Source organism: Kogia breviceps, chromosome 1 (genome assembly GCF_026419965.1).
Source record: "Kogia breviceps isolate mKogBre1 chromosome 1, mKogBre1 haplotype 1, whole genome shotgun sequence".
Taxonomy (NCBI): Eukaryota; Metazoa; Chordata; class Mammalia; order Artiodactyla; family Physeteridae; genus Kogia; species Kogia breviceps.
Window position 1 is genome coordinate 133,278,442 of NC_081310.1, and position 16,104 is coordinate 133,294,545.

A 16,104-nucleotide genomic window follows, 5' to 3' on the forward strand; every position below is an offset into this window, starting at 1 on the left:
AAAAGCCACATTTTTATTTCAGTGAAATAATTCATATGAGGATATGCCTCCAATTAAGCATCTTTCTTAAAAGGTGTCAGAGATATTTCAAATAATTAGTAAGCAATAGGAGGTGGGATTCATCATTGTGTTTTTCAGGATGTCTCACTTATTAAACTATGGATGTTATCTAAAGTTAGCCAGTATTCTTCAAAATGTGATTTTGAATGGCTGTAAATTATCACATAATTCAAAATATTTGTAATGGGTTATTTAGGCGCTTGCTGATTCCTACCATTATATAACTTCAGTGAAAGTTCTTGAACTAAATTTTGTTGTATCTTTGAACCTTAGAATTATTACCTAGAAGGGAAATTCCTGGGGAAAAAGATGTGGCCATTTTTTCAGGCTCTTGATTTAACAGTGAATATACTTCTGTTAGCAAGATATGAGAGTGCTCTTATAACACCAACTCTGGTTCAGTATTCTCTTAAGTTCCTCTATTTTCTTCTTTACAGTTACGGGAAATTAAAATGTTGAAGTGTTGAAGTAATGTAAAAAGAGTTCAGACCAATAAAATCAAAGGAAATACACGTTGAACTCCATTACTTCTATAAATTGCTATTTTTTTGAAAAAAAAAAGATCTTGATACCAGGTTGCCCACCAGTCCATACACTGTTCTAACACTTTCCCCAAAAGAAAAACAAATCCAAAAATCAGAGTAGAGGCAGAATCGGAGTGAGATGTTATGGAAGATGTTCATGGGTCTTTGCTTTTTCTGCCTTATGCCCCAGTCTGGTTTTGAAACTTTAGTAGTAGCAAATAAGGAATACAGCGTGGTATAGTGTCATAACTAATGACCGTGGACTATTTATTGATCACGAAATAACAGCAAATCTCTAGCTTTAATAAAAATGGTGGTAAGAATTTTTAAAGGTATCGTGCTATATTTATAGGTGATAATTGACCTTCATTTGCTCTTTGAGTTTCTTTATTATTAAGGATAAATATTTTTTTAGTGTCAGAAAGCTACAAAATATCCATTATAATTTCTGATTTATTCTGTCCTGTGCATTATTTAGAAGTTTTGGGGTTTTTGTTGTTGTTGTTTTCTAAAACTTTGGATAATTTTAATTAAAAATTTCATTAACTTTTAATGCTGTAATAACTAATTCAATTCACTGTTGTCAGCAATACTATTTCATATTATATATTTTGAAAAATAATAATGGGGAAACCTAATTTAGCATGAAAGAATTGAAAAATAAGGAAAAAGTAAATTAGATTGAGGAATTTGAAAAATGAGCATTAAACTCTTGCCTTCCCCCAAATAAAAAGGTAACATAGAATTGAACATTAGACAAATACTGCTTTTCATTGTTAGTTTGATATCAAGATGAACTTGTTGGCTGATAGAGAAATAAGTTTCAAGTCTGTTGCCATTCTTGCTCAGATAGTAACACATTTAGGAATGGATAATAAAATGAGCAAACCTAGGAGAAGTTGGTATTACCAATGTAGGCATCAGGAACAAATATTACTCAGTCAAGGGAAATCTGTCAGAGCCTAAAGCTGAGTGCTGAGAAGTTATATAAATTTTCAGTGCTATACGATGCAACAAAAGCAAGCAAAATCCTAGTTTAGCTAAAAAGAAAATGCAGGCAAAACTCTGATAACTTTTGCATTTCAGTAACATCTGCCACATCTAAATGTAGTGAATGTAGAGGTGAAGGTTATGATCACAAGTTAGGGAAGGCATCATATTATCATAACATATGTACTGTTGGATACCAAAGGTAATTCCAAATTATATTAGAATATAATGTGAAAAAGGATTAGAGTCAATTTTATGGTAAAGAAAGTACTATGTATTTGTAGGGTAAATGTTTAAATTTTAATAAGTGTAGATTGGCTATAGTTTTTTCCCAAAATATTTTATCACATTGATGAAGTGACAAAATTTATGACATCTTAAAATTAAGGAAACAAGGTTTCATTAATAATTAAATCAGGCTGGCAGTAATGTGGGTATTTTTGATATTAAATGTTCCATCCCTATTTTCTTTGTCCTCCGATTTATTTTCAAGGTTGCTTTAATTTAAAGTTTGTGTGTTTATTATTAACAAAATAGTTAGGTTGAATCTTTAAATTAATCTAACACGCTGTGATTATAATGGGGAAATATGAGTCTTTTCCACTTAGCATAACAGTTGATATATTTGATTGATATTTTTATTCCATCAAAATTTTTCATGTTAGCTATTTTATTTTTACTTATAGTTTCATTTTTCTCTTTTAATTTTAATCAGTTTACTTTTCATCCCCTTTCCTCTTGTTTTTTTAAAAATTAAATTGTAAATTCTCAGTCCGTTTCCTTTTTCTATTCATAATCAAATTCACATTTTTGTACTTTACCAAAATTAGGTACACATTTTGTACTTTCCTTTCTACAGTGTGCTTTACTTGCCACTGTACTCTATCCTCAGTCTGACCAAAGTAATATGAACCCACTATATCCAGACTATTAGGTTTTCCTTTCAGTAAATTTTTATAAGAATCCTAATTATCTTTTATATTGCACATTCATAATCATACAGTCATCATTCATTTGAATTTACATATTGCAAGATTTGCTGTTTACCATTGTTATACCTCCATCTCATTTTCCCTGTTGAGCTGTGTCTCCTAAATTCATTATTATTTGATTCAAAGTTATCTCGAATGTTTTCTTCACAGAGTGCATGGGTGATCTACTCGTTGAATCCATGTATTTCTACAAATGTTTTTCATCCTAATGAGTAAAAGATTTCTTTGGCTGGTTAGAGAACTAGAGAACTGGTCTCATAGTCATTTTATCTCAGTGACTTACACATGGTACCCTACTGTCTCTCAGTTATGTTAGCAAGAATCTGATACTATTATGATTGTTTTTCCTTTGTAAACTGGCAAATTATTTTGCAACTGAGAGCTTGTTACTGAACCAAACTTGGGTCTGCTTGCCCGAAGTGCAGCAAATCCAATCTGCTGACACCAGGTTGTGGTGAAGGAAAGTACAGCGTTTATTGCAAGCAAGGAGAACAGGCAGCTCATGCTCAAAAGACCTGAACTCTCTGATGGCTTTTAGGCAAGGGTTTTTAAAGACAGTGTTAGAGGAGAGGGTCGTACGATGCATGATCAGGGCTTTTGTACCCAGAAAGGCCCCCCCCGCACAGTCCTGCTTGGTTTACATCCCCTCTTTTCTTTGATACTCATCAATCCTGAGGGGAACAGGCATAGGACAAGAAGGGGAGAGAGAAATTAATTGTAAACTCAGCAGGGGAACTCAGTTTTAGGGGGACTCGGTTTCAAGTTTGTAAGATTTTTCTATCATGGATTTGATTTTCCCCTGGAATATGTATTATTTAATGATTAGAAACAAAAATCAATAAAACTAGTTTCTCACAAACTATTTCATAGCCATCATTCAAGCACCAGAAGGACTATATATGAGTATTATTCATTTTTACTGTTACAGTTGATAGATACAATGAAATGAAAAAACTTCAGAATAGTTAATTTATAAAGTGAAATAAATGTATGAGGATTTTTATCCTACCGTTTGTATCAAACGAACAAGAGAAGTGGTTTCCAGTGTCTAGTGATTTGTTTTTCTCCTGTTTGCCTTCTCTGCTTACATTTGGTTTTGCTTGTTTGCTCTAAAATGTGTGTGTTAATAATTCCTACCAAGAATGGACCAAAAAAGTGACAGTAGTATAAAATGAGAATATTTTCTTAAGTGCTACATTTCCCTTGGAAAATAAATAAATGCAAAAGCAGCAACAGAGACCATCCTATACTTTTTTTTGTTTTGTTTTGTTTTCCTGGCTTATATAGCCTTTGCAAAATCTGATCCATAGTCCAAGGCACACTTCTTTCATAAAATTTTCAAGTGATAGTTGTTGCTTCAAACAATTTAAAAAACACACATTTCCACTAAATAATTTTTTTCAAATAATAAATACCCAGCACAAACAATTTATTCTTATGTAATTCTACTTTCTTTACCATGGTAAATTCTAACATTTTTCATTTGATGTGTCTGACTTTTCCTTTACTAAATTGGACTTAATAATTTTATAATTATGGGAAACATACATTTTATACTATGTGTTTTATAATCAACAGTGGTAACGTCGGAAGTATCTCTTCAGCACTGGATTTATTTTTTTCTCTGTCTTCTTAATAATTCTGCATATGTCAGTATGTTTATATGGAGGGGTGGGTTATGTGTGTATCATACTCATATTCTGGGCGGCACTTGAAGAGTCAGGTGCAGAAGAAATTCCTAGAGGGGAAGAAAGATATAATTCCAAGTGTCTCTTTTGATACCTTTCCTTGTCTTGTATAGCCGTTGGTAATGACAGTTCCAGCATGGAAACAATAACTCCATTACTTTTCTTGACTGATTGAACCCATTCTGGTTTCATTGCAACTCTCCTTTTTTTCTTTCCCTTCTGCTGACCTTTTTCTCCCCCTTACCTCCATAACTATGTGTTTACCTTCATATTACCCAGAAAAATATAAACCATAGGAAGTCCATAATTGAGAGGGCTCATAAGGATGATTTTTCTAAGTTCATTAAAGAGTGCTGGATATGAGAAGAGAATTACCAGTGTTACTGAAAACAAATGAGCCCAGGAGGTTGCCTTGGGGAGAAATAGGAAAAAGAGCTTGTGAGTTGCTCCGCCTTTGACTTAGAGGGCCTGTTTCACAAGTAATCACACAATAGTTATAGTCATCTTAGTGTTCAAATTTACGGAGCAATACTGGCAATCATGTCCAGAGGGAAAATGTGTGTAAGAGTGATGCTGCTGTTAAAGTTCTCTGGCTTTCAAGTTGTTATAATCAATTTGAGCACAGCCAATAATATTTCAAGTGCTAGAAAAAGAAAGGGGAATATTTTCTCTTTTTAAATTATTTTTCCCCATCTGTGGTCAATAGATTGAAAAATGGAATAAAAACTAAAATCTTTTTCAGATTCTGGAATGCCAGTGACCTATAAAGCTAGTAAAATTCTACATTATTATACAGGAAGTAATATAATTATATGCTTTGTTGCCAAAAACATGTCATTACTAGGGTACTCAATATCACTCTTGAATTTGGAGAATTATATACCCTCTACTTATGCCTTGTTTAGAAGCACACTTTACAAAATACACCTCACTCTACAATACAAAGATATAACTTGATCTTTAGAGCCAGGCAGTCTTAAATATAAAAACCACATCCAACAGATTCTCTAAACTAGCATGATGTAATGCATCTGAACTTTAATTTCCTAATAAATAGAATGGGGATAATATCAATTATTGTGTTATTGTAATGATTAAATAAACTAAAATGAGCCATCTAGCAGAATGCCTGAAAAATGTTTCCTCTTCTTTCAGATTATTCGGTATAAATCATGCTGATCTAGTTTTTAATGTAAGCCAATAACTAAATATAAGCCAATAACTAAATCAGTAACTAACCATCAACCATAGGAACAAGGTGCCCAAAAACATATTGAGAGAAGGTATTTCTGGTATATTCATCTGTGTATTATTTTAAAGCTTTGTGTAGTTTTCCAATAGGCTGGACTGAAGCATGTGGAACCCCAAGGAATTTCCTGGTCAATACTGAGACCAAACACAGGTTAAGGGGCTTCCTTGGTCCTTTTTCTCTACCCTCACATCCTAACCTCTGAACTTTATCACTCAGTTGGTAGGAAGAGGCAAACTCAAGTAAGTAGAGGCATACAAAGAACAACAACAAAAAAAAAAAAGGAAGAAAGAAAAGAAAAAGGAAAAACAAGAGAGTGTGATAATGCCCAAGGCAAAGTTCATTTAAACTACTGAGATCAAAGCAGGAGGAGTCAGGAGAAAGGGTCCATCTAGAGATAAGGACAAAGGAAGACTGCAGGCTTGTTCCCTGCACTGGAGCCTAGTAAATGCCAGGCTCTTGCTTCTGACTCACCCTCTGGAAAAGATGGGAGTCTTGAGCTCCACCTTGTGTTTAAACAAGTTATGGCTTCATGGTTGACTATCCAACTGTGGATACTCCCATATGAATGTCCTAAAGGCACCTTAGTCTCTCCATGCTCAAAAGTGAGCTCACTCTCTTAGCCCCAAAATAAGCTCCTCCTCTGCTTCTCTCTGTCCTTGTGAGTCAGTGTACCCAACAAATCCCTCCAAGTCAGAACCTGGGAGTCATCCTCACTTCCTCTCCAACTGACTCATATCCAGTTAGTCTCCAAGCCACACTAATATTTTAAAATCATTTTATTATGAAAAATTTCAAAGTCACAAAAGTAAAAATAAGAATATAAAGACCCAGGGACTTCCCTGGCAGTCCAGTGGTTAAGGCTTTGCCTTCCAGTGCAGGGGGTGTGAGTTCAATCCCTGGTCGGGGAACTAAGACCCCACATGCCACGCAGCGTGGCCAAAATAAATAAATAAACGTAACTTTGAAAAAAAAATACAACCTTAAAAAATATATATAAAGATCCACATGTTAGTCATTATCCAGATGACACAGTTTTCAGTTCATGCTTAATCTAGGTGAATCCTACCCACTTTCCTTTCTCTCCCCAGATCACTGACTTTTAACATGAAAATATTTCTGATCTAGCCCACCGCCCCTCCTTTCTCCTTGACTCTGTTTTGTTAGTTTTTCATGTCTTACAGTGTTTTAGCAGGTCTACCTGGATCTTAGCTAATTTTCCTTATATTTCAAAAATTGTTTTGAAATTCAAGTCCAATCAGATTTCTCCACTACATAAAATCTGATGATGGCCACCCTTTACCCACTGAATTTAGTCTGAAATTCTTAGCAAGTGTTTTCCCGGTTTAGACCCTACCTGTCTGCATAGATTCTGGCCCTACAGCCTCTACCTTCATGACCAGTGTTCCACAATATAGTTCTCCTCTAAAGTATGATGCTTCTGCAGGCTTCAAGCATTTGGGTGAGTTCTTTCCTTTGTCTGAATGGATCATTGGGGCCCCTTTTGTTTGTCTGAATTCTTCTTATACTTCAATGCCTGGCTCAAGCATCTCTTCCTCTTCTAAACCTTCTGTGCAAATAACCTTCTCCCTTTTATCTTGAAAACTTGCTGAGGAAACAATCTCTTCTCTGAGTCACCAGTGTACCACTAAACACCTCATTTATTTGTTATACACACCACATCCTAATAATTTGGGTTTTTGTCTGTCTTCTTCAGCAGCCATGGATCCTGTTATGTTACAGGCTGTGTGTATGCCTTTGTTCTTGTAGTGAGTGCTCAACCTGGTATGTTAGGCTTAAGCCAGAAAGAATTTTCGCTGAAGGAATGCTGAGTATTTCTCCTTATTAACAATTTTGATAATTTTTAAATAATTTACCTTCTCTTTAATGGTGTTATAATGAATTTTTCAAGTGACATCCTAATATAAATATTTACTTTATACTCCCACAAGAAGTATTAAATATAGAGTCACAGAGAGTGGGTAACATAACTGATAAATTGACTTAAACAATGGAAATAAGAACACAAAAGAAGCAGACATATATTTTCCTATATTGTACCCATTCAAAGAAACTTTCTCCTTGAAACTTAATTATTATGGAGTTAGACACTGGGAAGTTTAAAGCTATTTAAATAATTCAGATTTATATATTACTTCAGAAAGATAATTTTTTGCCTATCTCCACTATCTTGCGGGGAGAGAGGCAGTTACTTTCAGATAAGTGGTATTTCAGGGAACAAGATTGGAGTCAGACCATTGAGGGAATTCATCTATATTGTATATCCAGTTCAGAAGATTGGGAGATAGATAAGAAAAATGTTTTTATTTCCAAATTCTTGATAAGGAAGCTAAGAGGTCAAATGCTCAAAACTGCATAGTAGGGAGAAACACAAAATTCAGTGTCAATCTTTGTTTTTTGCTTCCAGTTAATGTGTTACCCAAGACTTAAAAATATGTTGGAGTCAAATACCATATTGATACATTAATTTGTTTTTAGAAACACAATCAGGTGTTATAAACTGGCTCATTTTCTTAGACTCGACCAATAACTCAGACCTAGTGAATTCTTTTCCTCAGTATTTTTGCATATCATTTTTGCAGCTATAGACCACAGGGATACAATCTTCATCATTCTCTGTATTACCAATAACTGATCTGAGAGCACAATTTCTTTTAAAATTAATATAAACTTCTCCCAGTATGCAGTGAAGGAAGTCAAATTTTGAAATAAAAATTGAAACTTTTATTTTAATAAGAACTCAATTACATGCTCCTATGTTAACTTGCTTTAGAATGTGAACTCTGACAGCAGGGCACAGATCCTGACTTTTTGATTAATTTTTACTTATTTCCCAGTGTAGACATACTCACATTTGGGAACTGGGAAACTCCATAAATATTTGAGTAACTGAATGATTGAATCAAACCCAAAGTGTGTGAAATATTTTTCTTTGCTTGATTTAGGTTCTTGTGTGTCAATTTGTGAGATACTCTCAGGTAATTTTAATAAACTAGTCTAATTTATTTTGAATGCATACATAAACATATACATTTGCTTTCTGAGTATATATGTGCATATAGTCATATAGAGTTGCATAATATCTCTGTATACAGAATAGATAAATTAATAAGACACACATGTTAATAAAGTATTAACTCTTCAACATTTTATATAATGGCCATTCATAATTTCTCTTACTTGATTATCATATTTTCAGCAATTTTCCTTAACTCCTCCAACATTTATACACCTTAACTTAGGGGTGGCAAATGCCTAACCAAATGCTAAATGTGAAAAAATGTTTTAAATATGCTTTTCAAATTTTCAAAATTTTAAATCATCTAAGTGAGGTGTGTACTTCCTTATATCATAAGCCACACCACCTTCTATTGTCTGACACTTGCTGGAGTCAGACTTTAAGTTACCCTCCTGCCTGGCCTAAACAAGCTTTTTGAGAGCTCAACGTTTGCACTTACATGTCTCCAAGTAGTTTGCCTCTAAGGGGAGCTCAAAGGTCTTCTCTTGCTGCTCTACCTTTCTACTCACGCAAGAATAAATCAGGTCACATGCTGGGAATTAGAACTTTCAAAGGGACAAGGGATTGAACCCAAAAGAGGTGCCAGTGGGAAAGTGAAAAGAGACCTGATGCCATAACATGAAAAAATATTAGGTGAGAGGCTTGGCCTAGCTTTGCTCTAGGCATTGGAGAAAATGATCTTGCTTCTTGTGGACTGACCAGTTTTCTCATGAACTGGTTTTTCTAAGCAATTGAAACGGTCTTGTGCCAAAAGTAGAGTCTGGGTCCCTGAACCATTGTGGGAGAAGCCACACCATCGACCTGAACACTAACCTTGGCCTCTGACTAAATCAGAAAATAATCTTTTATTGTGCTGAATCACTACATGTTGGGATATATTTGTAGCAGTTGACTTATTATAATTAATGTAATAAGTGAAAGTGATAGAACATATAAATATTAAAATAAAATTATGGAATAGAGCTGTATAGGTTGAATATATTGAAAGGATAGGATTTGCAAATCTAACCTGACTGTCCGTAGTAATCATTAAAAAAAAAAAAAAAGAGAGGAATTCACCTCTAAGTTGTCTGTCATATATTAACTTCTATACTTATATCTATAATGTTTGAAAATGATTAAGTGGAAATAAATTTTACATTAGAGATAGAATACAAATAGTTTCTATTTTCCTTCTGAAATCTCTACCTCAATATCTTTTCTTCTCTCAAAATAGACTCATAATCCATTAGATTCATTCTTATTTTGTATATTTGCTTTTTAAAGTGATTCTCACAGAGGCAACAGGATGCAACAGTTAAGAGAACAGGCTTTGGACCAAAATAATTGGCTCTGTAACTAAATGGCTGTTTGACCTTGACAAGTTACATTTCCTGTCTATGGCTTATTGTCCTCATCAGTTAAGAGAATAATAATGGTACCTGCTTCCTAGAACTTATATAAAGATTAAGTGAATTAGTATTTATATAATATTTAGGAAAATCTCCAACCCTTAGTTATCAATATACATGTTCAGTAAGCTGTGTTTAAATTAAATGTTATACAAATCATCCTTTTAAAATAAATTAACCTTGGTTTGATTAAAATGGAGAATAGAAATTCAAGACATTTTCCAAACTCAATTTGTCCCCCTGTCCCCCTATGATTTCTCCCTGTGTCCCTGATTAGGGTTCCCTCTACCTTCAGAAACATCTCAGTCACCCTTAGGCTTGCATGTTTGCCCAAAATTTTGCTTTCGTCTTAGTGATTTCCTTCTCTCTGACTAACCAATACTTATCTACCTTAAATTAGCCAGTTTGGGTCTGTTAGTTTCCTAAGGCTGCGCTAAGAAACTAGCACAAACTTGGTGGCTGGAAACAACACAGATTTGTTCTCTCACAGTTCTAGAGTCCAGAAGTCTGAAATCCAGGGGTTGGAAGGTCCATGCTCCCTTCGAAGGGTCTAGGAAAGAATCTTTGCTTATGCCTTTCTAGCTTCTAGTGGTTGTCAGGTGTCCTTGGCTTTCCTTGGCTTGTAAGTGCATCACTTCAGTTTCTGGCTCTGTCTTCACATCGTCTTCTCCTCTGTGGCTCCATGTCTGAATTTCCTACATAGTATAAGGACACCACTCTTGGGGCCCTGCTAATTTAGAATGACCTCATCTTAACTTGATTGCATCTGCAAAGGTCCTATTTCCTAATAAGCTCACACTCACAGACACTAGGGATTTGGACTTGAGTATATCTTTTTGGGAGACACAGTTCAGCCCACAAGAGGATCTAATGCCTGCTCCAGCCCCTCATAATCACTTCTGAGAAACACTTGTTTTCTATTTCATTTGTTTGACAGATAATATAAATCTGTGGATTTTTAAAAAAGGTTTATGAACCTATATATATCTTTTCTGATAAATTACAGTATGAGTATAAGGGTAAGGACCATGGCTCATCATGTAATTTTTTTTGTATTTGTGTACTCTTCCATATATAGTACAATACATATGATAATGAATAAATACATTAATGAATAAATGAAGGGATGCAAGCCTGGTAACACAAAATTATTCTGGGAAATAAGTGACAAAAATAAATGGCACATGATTAGAGTATATCAATGTGTAATCTCTGATTTTTCATTTTTAACTTATGGTATGCTTTTGACTGATTATAAAGAGTATTATAATTTCACAAATAAGATATTAATTGACATTATAATAATTAAATTATATGTAAAAATTTGAAAAACAATCCAATATAGATTCAATAGCTATGTTTAGTGTTTTTGAAGTAAGAGATTCTATTTTGATTTGCAACTGCAAAGGTTTCACATTTAAACAAGAATAACCAAGTATGGAGTGTGAATTCTTTTTTAAAAATTAATTAATTAATTTATTTATTTATTTGGCTGTGTCAGGTCTTAGTTGCAGCACCCTGGCTCTTCGTTGCAACATGCAGGCTTCTCTCTAGTTGTGGCACATGGGCTCTAGAGTGTGTGGGCTTAGTTGCTCCGCGGCATGTGGGAGCTTAGTTCCCCAACCAGGGATCAAACCCACGTCCCCTGCATTGGAAGGTGGATTCCTAACCACTGGACCACCAAGGAAGTACCTGGAATGTGGATTCTTATTATTAACTTTTCTTAGAAATAAACATCACATACCTTAAACTATTTAACAGGCAAAATTCCCAAAAACTGATGGAAACTAAGACTTAATCTCAATTATATAAAAATAATGTTTTAAATTGATATGTCCACAGATGATAATGAGTGTGGAAATTTAACGCAGTCCTGTGGTGAAAATGCTAACTGCACGAACACAGAAGGAAGTTACTACTGTATGTGTGCACCTGGTTTCAGATCCAGCAGTAACCAAGACAAGTTTATTACTAATGATGGAACCATCTGCATAGGTAAATTCAACTATCTAACTTAAAATTTGTACCTATCTCTTATTGCTTATACCTCCAGATATTAAATAATATTGAAACCAAATTCTGTCGGTCCCTGATTGTACCCCGTTGTTAATACTATCAGAAACTTCATTAATTCCCTTAATTCTCCAGTATGGTGTCAGTTACTATGGTATATTTATCCAAGGGTATAGAAAAAGAGATTTCTTTTTAAGAATATCAACCAGTTTACCAAAAAATAAATAAATAAATCGTGGAGTTATGGGATCTAGCAAGGTGGCAAACAACAGAATAAATGTTTACACTTTAAAGTAATATATTCACTCCAGAAAATTATTATTGGTATCACCAGATATTGATGCTTATATAAATATGAACTCTGAGATGGACCCTACATTTTCCTAGAAAGTGTTCAGGAAAGCATTACTTGTGAAAAAATTGTCCTAGTGCTTTTACTGCTGCCTGCCGAAAGTTTGTCACACTTAAGAGCTGCATACTGTTTTTCTAAACACTAGAGTCCTATTTAGAAAATCATCTCAGATTCACTAAAATGTCTTCTGGAGGGTTATTAATTTCAATTCAGTCCCTAAGTGAAATATTGTGAGTCTGAATAGAGTATCTAGACTTTTTTTAATGTCCTTCTGTTGTATTTTGGTCACACACTTGATTTATCAGATCCTATAGTCTGAGAAAAAATAATTGCATAGAAATTTCAAAAGATGAACAATTTTCAGAGACAAATTCTCTGGAGCCAAAGACTTTAACTTTGAAAATAAATTATGAATCATCTTAATCATGGTTTCTAAGAAATTGTCCAGTTTACCAACAGCTAGTATAATTATGATTGCTAATAATCTACAAAACTAACAGATGAACCAAGGCCCTGAGAATTAATTACATAACCAGGGGTAGATATGAGACTTGAACTCAGGACTGTACATGCAACATGGGCAGGAGTAAGGTGCTGCTTCTAGTTTCCGTAGTTAGATAAACGAGAGATGTCTAAATCAATATAGATCACACTAAAGCCTTTAATGAGCTTCTAGTGAGGTTCTCATCAGTGAGCTAAGAAGAAGTCTGGCAATGTTATCATTAACACACATGATAGTCAGGAGATAATGTTCGAAGAGAATTTATCAGTGAAATGTCTGTATCAAAGAAATTATCCTGTCTTGTACACTTATGATTCACAGCATTTTCTCTGCTACATAAACCAGGTAGATTTTATTCTCATATTATAGCCAAGGGAAGTGAAGAGCTATTCCAGATTCACACATTTAGGATAAAGGGAAGATTAGAATCACAGCCTTGTATCTAGAAAGCCATTGGTATTTCCACAGGAGTCTTAAATGGGTGGCCATTTAAATCTCACATGAATCTGGATCATGCAAATGCAGTGGATCAACTTTGCAAGGGCATAAATGATTTAAAATATGAGAAAATAATGCTATTTCTGTTGAATTATAATTTTGCCTGTATTGTTTGCAGCAAAAATTTTTATTGGATTATGGCATTACAATATATGTGAGAAATTAGAATTTTCCCAGAAAACATAGTACCCCACTCTTTGTTTTCTCAAACCTAAACTCTTGTCTCTAGTTTTAGAATGTTATATAATGTGTGCCTATTTTATCTTTAGTAGATAAGTTCGAACTATATAGCTGTATAAGCGTTACTACAAAAATTGTAGTTAATGAAGAAATGCAACTTACAACATCTTAATCACTGGAATTTAATACAATTTTAACTGTGCTCTCCATTCCCTCTTGTCTCTAGAAAACATCTGTCTTTTCATCTGATCATGTTTACTTTTAATACACCTCAGTTCACAAAGGGATATATATTTCTTTCTCTGTATTCCTTAAAAGTAAAGAATTCCTGTTTAGAAAAAAATTAATCACAGATACAGAGAAAACACACACACAAAGATAATTGAAAGCCAACATTTTACGGGGGTGTAATACATTTGTAATATAAGACTCTTTCTCGCAGTACTCAATTATTATTGCAATACTGTGGAAGAGCCCTACATTTTTGCTAATTCCCCTTTTAGCTATTTTAAGTAATCAGTAAACAATAACTTAGATTAAAACCCAATACCCAATATTGAGTCCTTCAATTTCTACCTGTTTTGTTTGTTTCAGTGAAAAAAGTCATTCTCTGGAAAATTGTTATTTTTCACCAGTTTTGTTGTCCTTAAAGATTAAACTCTTTTCAGAAGCAAAACAGCTATTTCTTTTCCTTTTTTTCCCCAGTCCTATAGTAATTTTCCTTGTGTACTGTGATAATCCTAAGGGAATTCGAACAGAGAACCATAATTCTATTTCCTTTTTACATTAGTCTATCACCGTGTAGTATATTGCTTCTGATTTGAAAGTTTAGCTGATCCTTAAATTCGACATGTCTGGTAATTATAGTCATTAAGAACCTCTATAAAAACATAATGAGGAGGAACCAAGATGGCGGAGTAGAAGGAGGTGCTCTCACTCCCTCTTGCGATAACACCAGAATCACAACTAGCTGCTGGACAGTCATTGACAGGAAGACACTGGAACTCACCAAAAAAGATACCCCACATCCAAACACAAAGGAGAATCTACAATGAGATGGCAGAGGGGCGCAATCACAGTAAAATCAAATCCCATAACTGGTAGGTGGGTGACTCACAGACTGGCAAACACTTATACCACAGAAGTCCACCCACTGGAATGAAGGTTCTAAGCCCCACGAAAGGCTTCCCAACCTGGGGGTCTGGCAACGGGAGGAGGAATTCCTAGAGAATCAGACTTTGAAGCCTAGTGGAAATTGATTGCAGGACTTCGACAGGACTGGAGGAAACAGAGACTCCACTCTTGGAGGGCACACACAAACCAGTGTGTGCATCGGGACCCAGGGGATGGAGCAGTCACCCCAGGGGAGACTGAACCCGACCTACCTGCTAGTGTTGCAGGGTCTCCTGCAGAGGCTGGGGCTGGCTGTGGCTCACTGTGGGGACAAGAACACTGGCAGCAGAAGTTCTGGGAAATAGTCCTTGGCATGAGCCCTCCCAGAGTCTGTCATTAGCCCCACCAAAGAGCCCAGGTAGGATCCAGTGTTGGGTTGCCTCAGGCCAAACAACCAACAGGGAGGGAACCCAGCCACACCCATCAACAGTCAAGTGGATTAAAGTTTTACTGAGCTCTGCCCACCACAGCAACAGTCAGCTCTACCCACCCCCAGTCCCTCCCATCAAGCCTCTTAGATAGCCTCATCCAGCAGAGGGCAGACAGAAGAAGCAAGAAGAACTACAATCCTGTAGCCTGTGGAACAAGAACCACATTCACAGAAAGATAGACAAGATGAAAAGGCAGAGGGCTATGTACCAGATGAAGGAACAAGATGAAACCCCAGAAAAACAACTAAATGAAGTGGAGATAGGCACTCTTCCAGAAAAAGAATTCAGAATAATGATAGTGAAGATGATCCAGGACCTCTGAAAAATAATGGAGGCAAATATCAAGAAGATGCAAGAAATGTTTAACAAAGACCTAGAAGAATTAAAGAACAAACAAACAGAGATAAACAATACAATAACTGAAATGAAAACTACACTAGAAGGAATCAATAGCAGAATAACTGAGGCAGAAGAACAGATAAGTGACTTGGAAGACAGAATGGTGGAATTCACTGCTGCAGAACAGAATAAAGAAAAAAGAATGAAAAGAAATGAAGACAGCCTAAGAGACCTCTGGGACAATATTAAACGCAACAGCATTCACATTATAGGGGTCCCAGAAGGAGAAGAGAGAGAGAAAGGACCATAGAAAATATTAGAAGAGATTATAGTCAAAAACTTCCCTAACGTGGGAAAGGAAATAGCCACCCAAGTCCAGGAAGCTCAGAGAGTCCCATACAGGATAAACCCAAGGAGACACACACCGAACACATAGTAATCAAATTTGCAAAAATTAAAGACAAAGAAAAATTATTGAAAGCAGCAAGGGAAAAACAACAAATAACATACAAGGGAACTACCATAAGGTTAACAGCTGATTTCTTAGCAGAAACTCTACAAGCCAGAAGGGAGTGGCATAATATACTTAAAGTGGTGAAAGGGAAGAACCTACAACCAAGATTACTCTACTCAGCAAGGATCTCATTCAGATTCAATGGAGAAATCAAAAGCTTTACAGACA

General features: G+C 35.2%; 1 protein-coding gene across 3 annotated transcripts in view; it reads left to right on the forward strand.

Moving 5' to 3' along the window:
- Positions 1 to 16,104, forward strand: part of ADGRL4 (adhesion G protein-coupled receptor L4) — a 123,589-nt gene that overhangs the window by 54,185 nt on the left and 53,300 nt on the right. For 2 of the 3 annotated variants that reach the window (XM_059075112.2, XM_067044008.1), the window contains exon 3: positions 11,777 to 11,929. The exons of the other annotated variant lie outside the window; for it this stretch is intronic. In XM_059075112.2, coding sequence (XP_058931095.1) covers positions 11,777 to 11,929 — 153 coding nt within the window. The remainder of the gene's footprint in view (positions 1 to 11,776; positions 11,930 to 16,104) is intronic. 3 annotated transcript variants of the gene reach the window in all.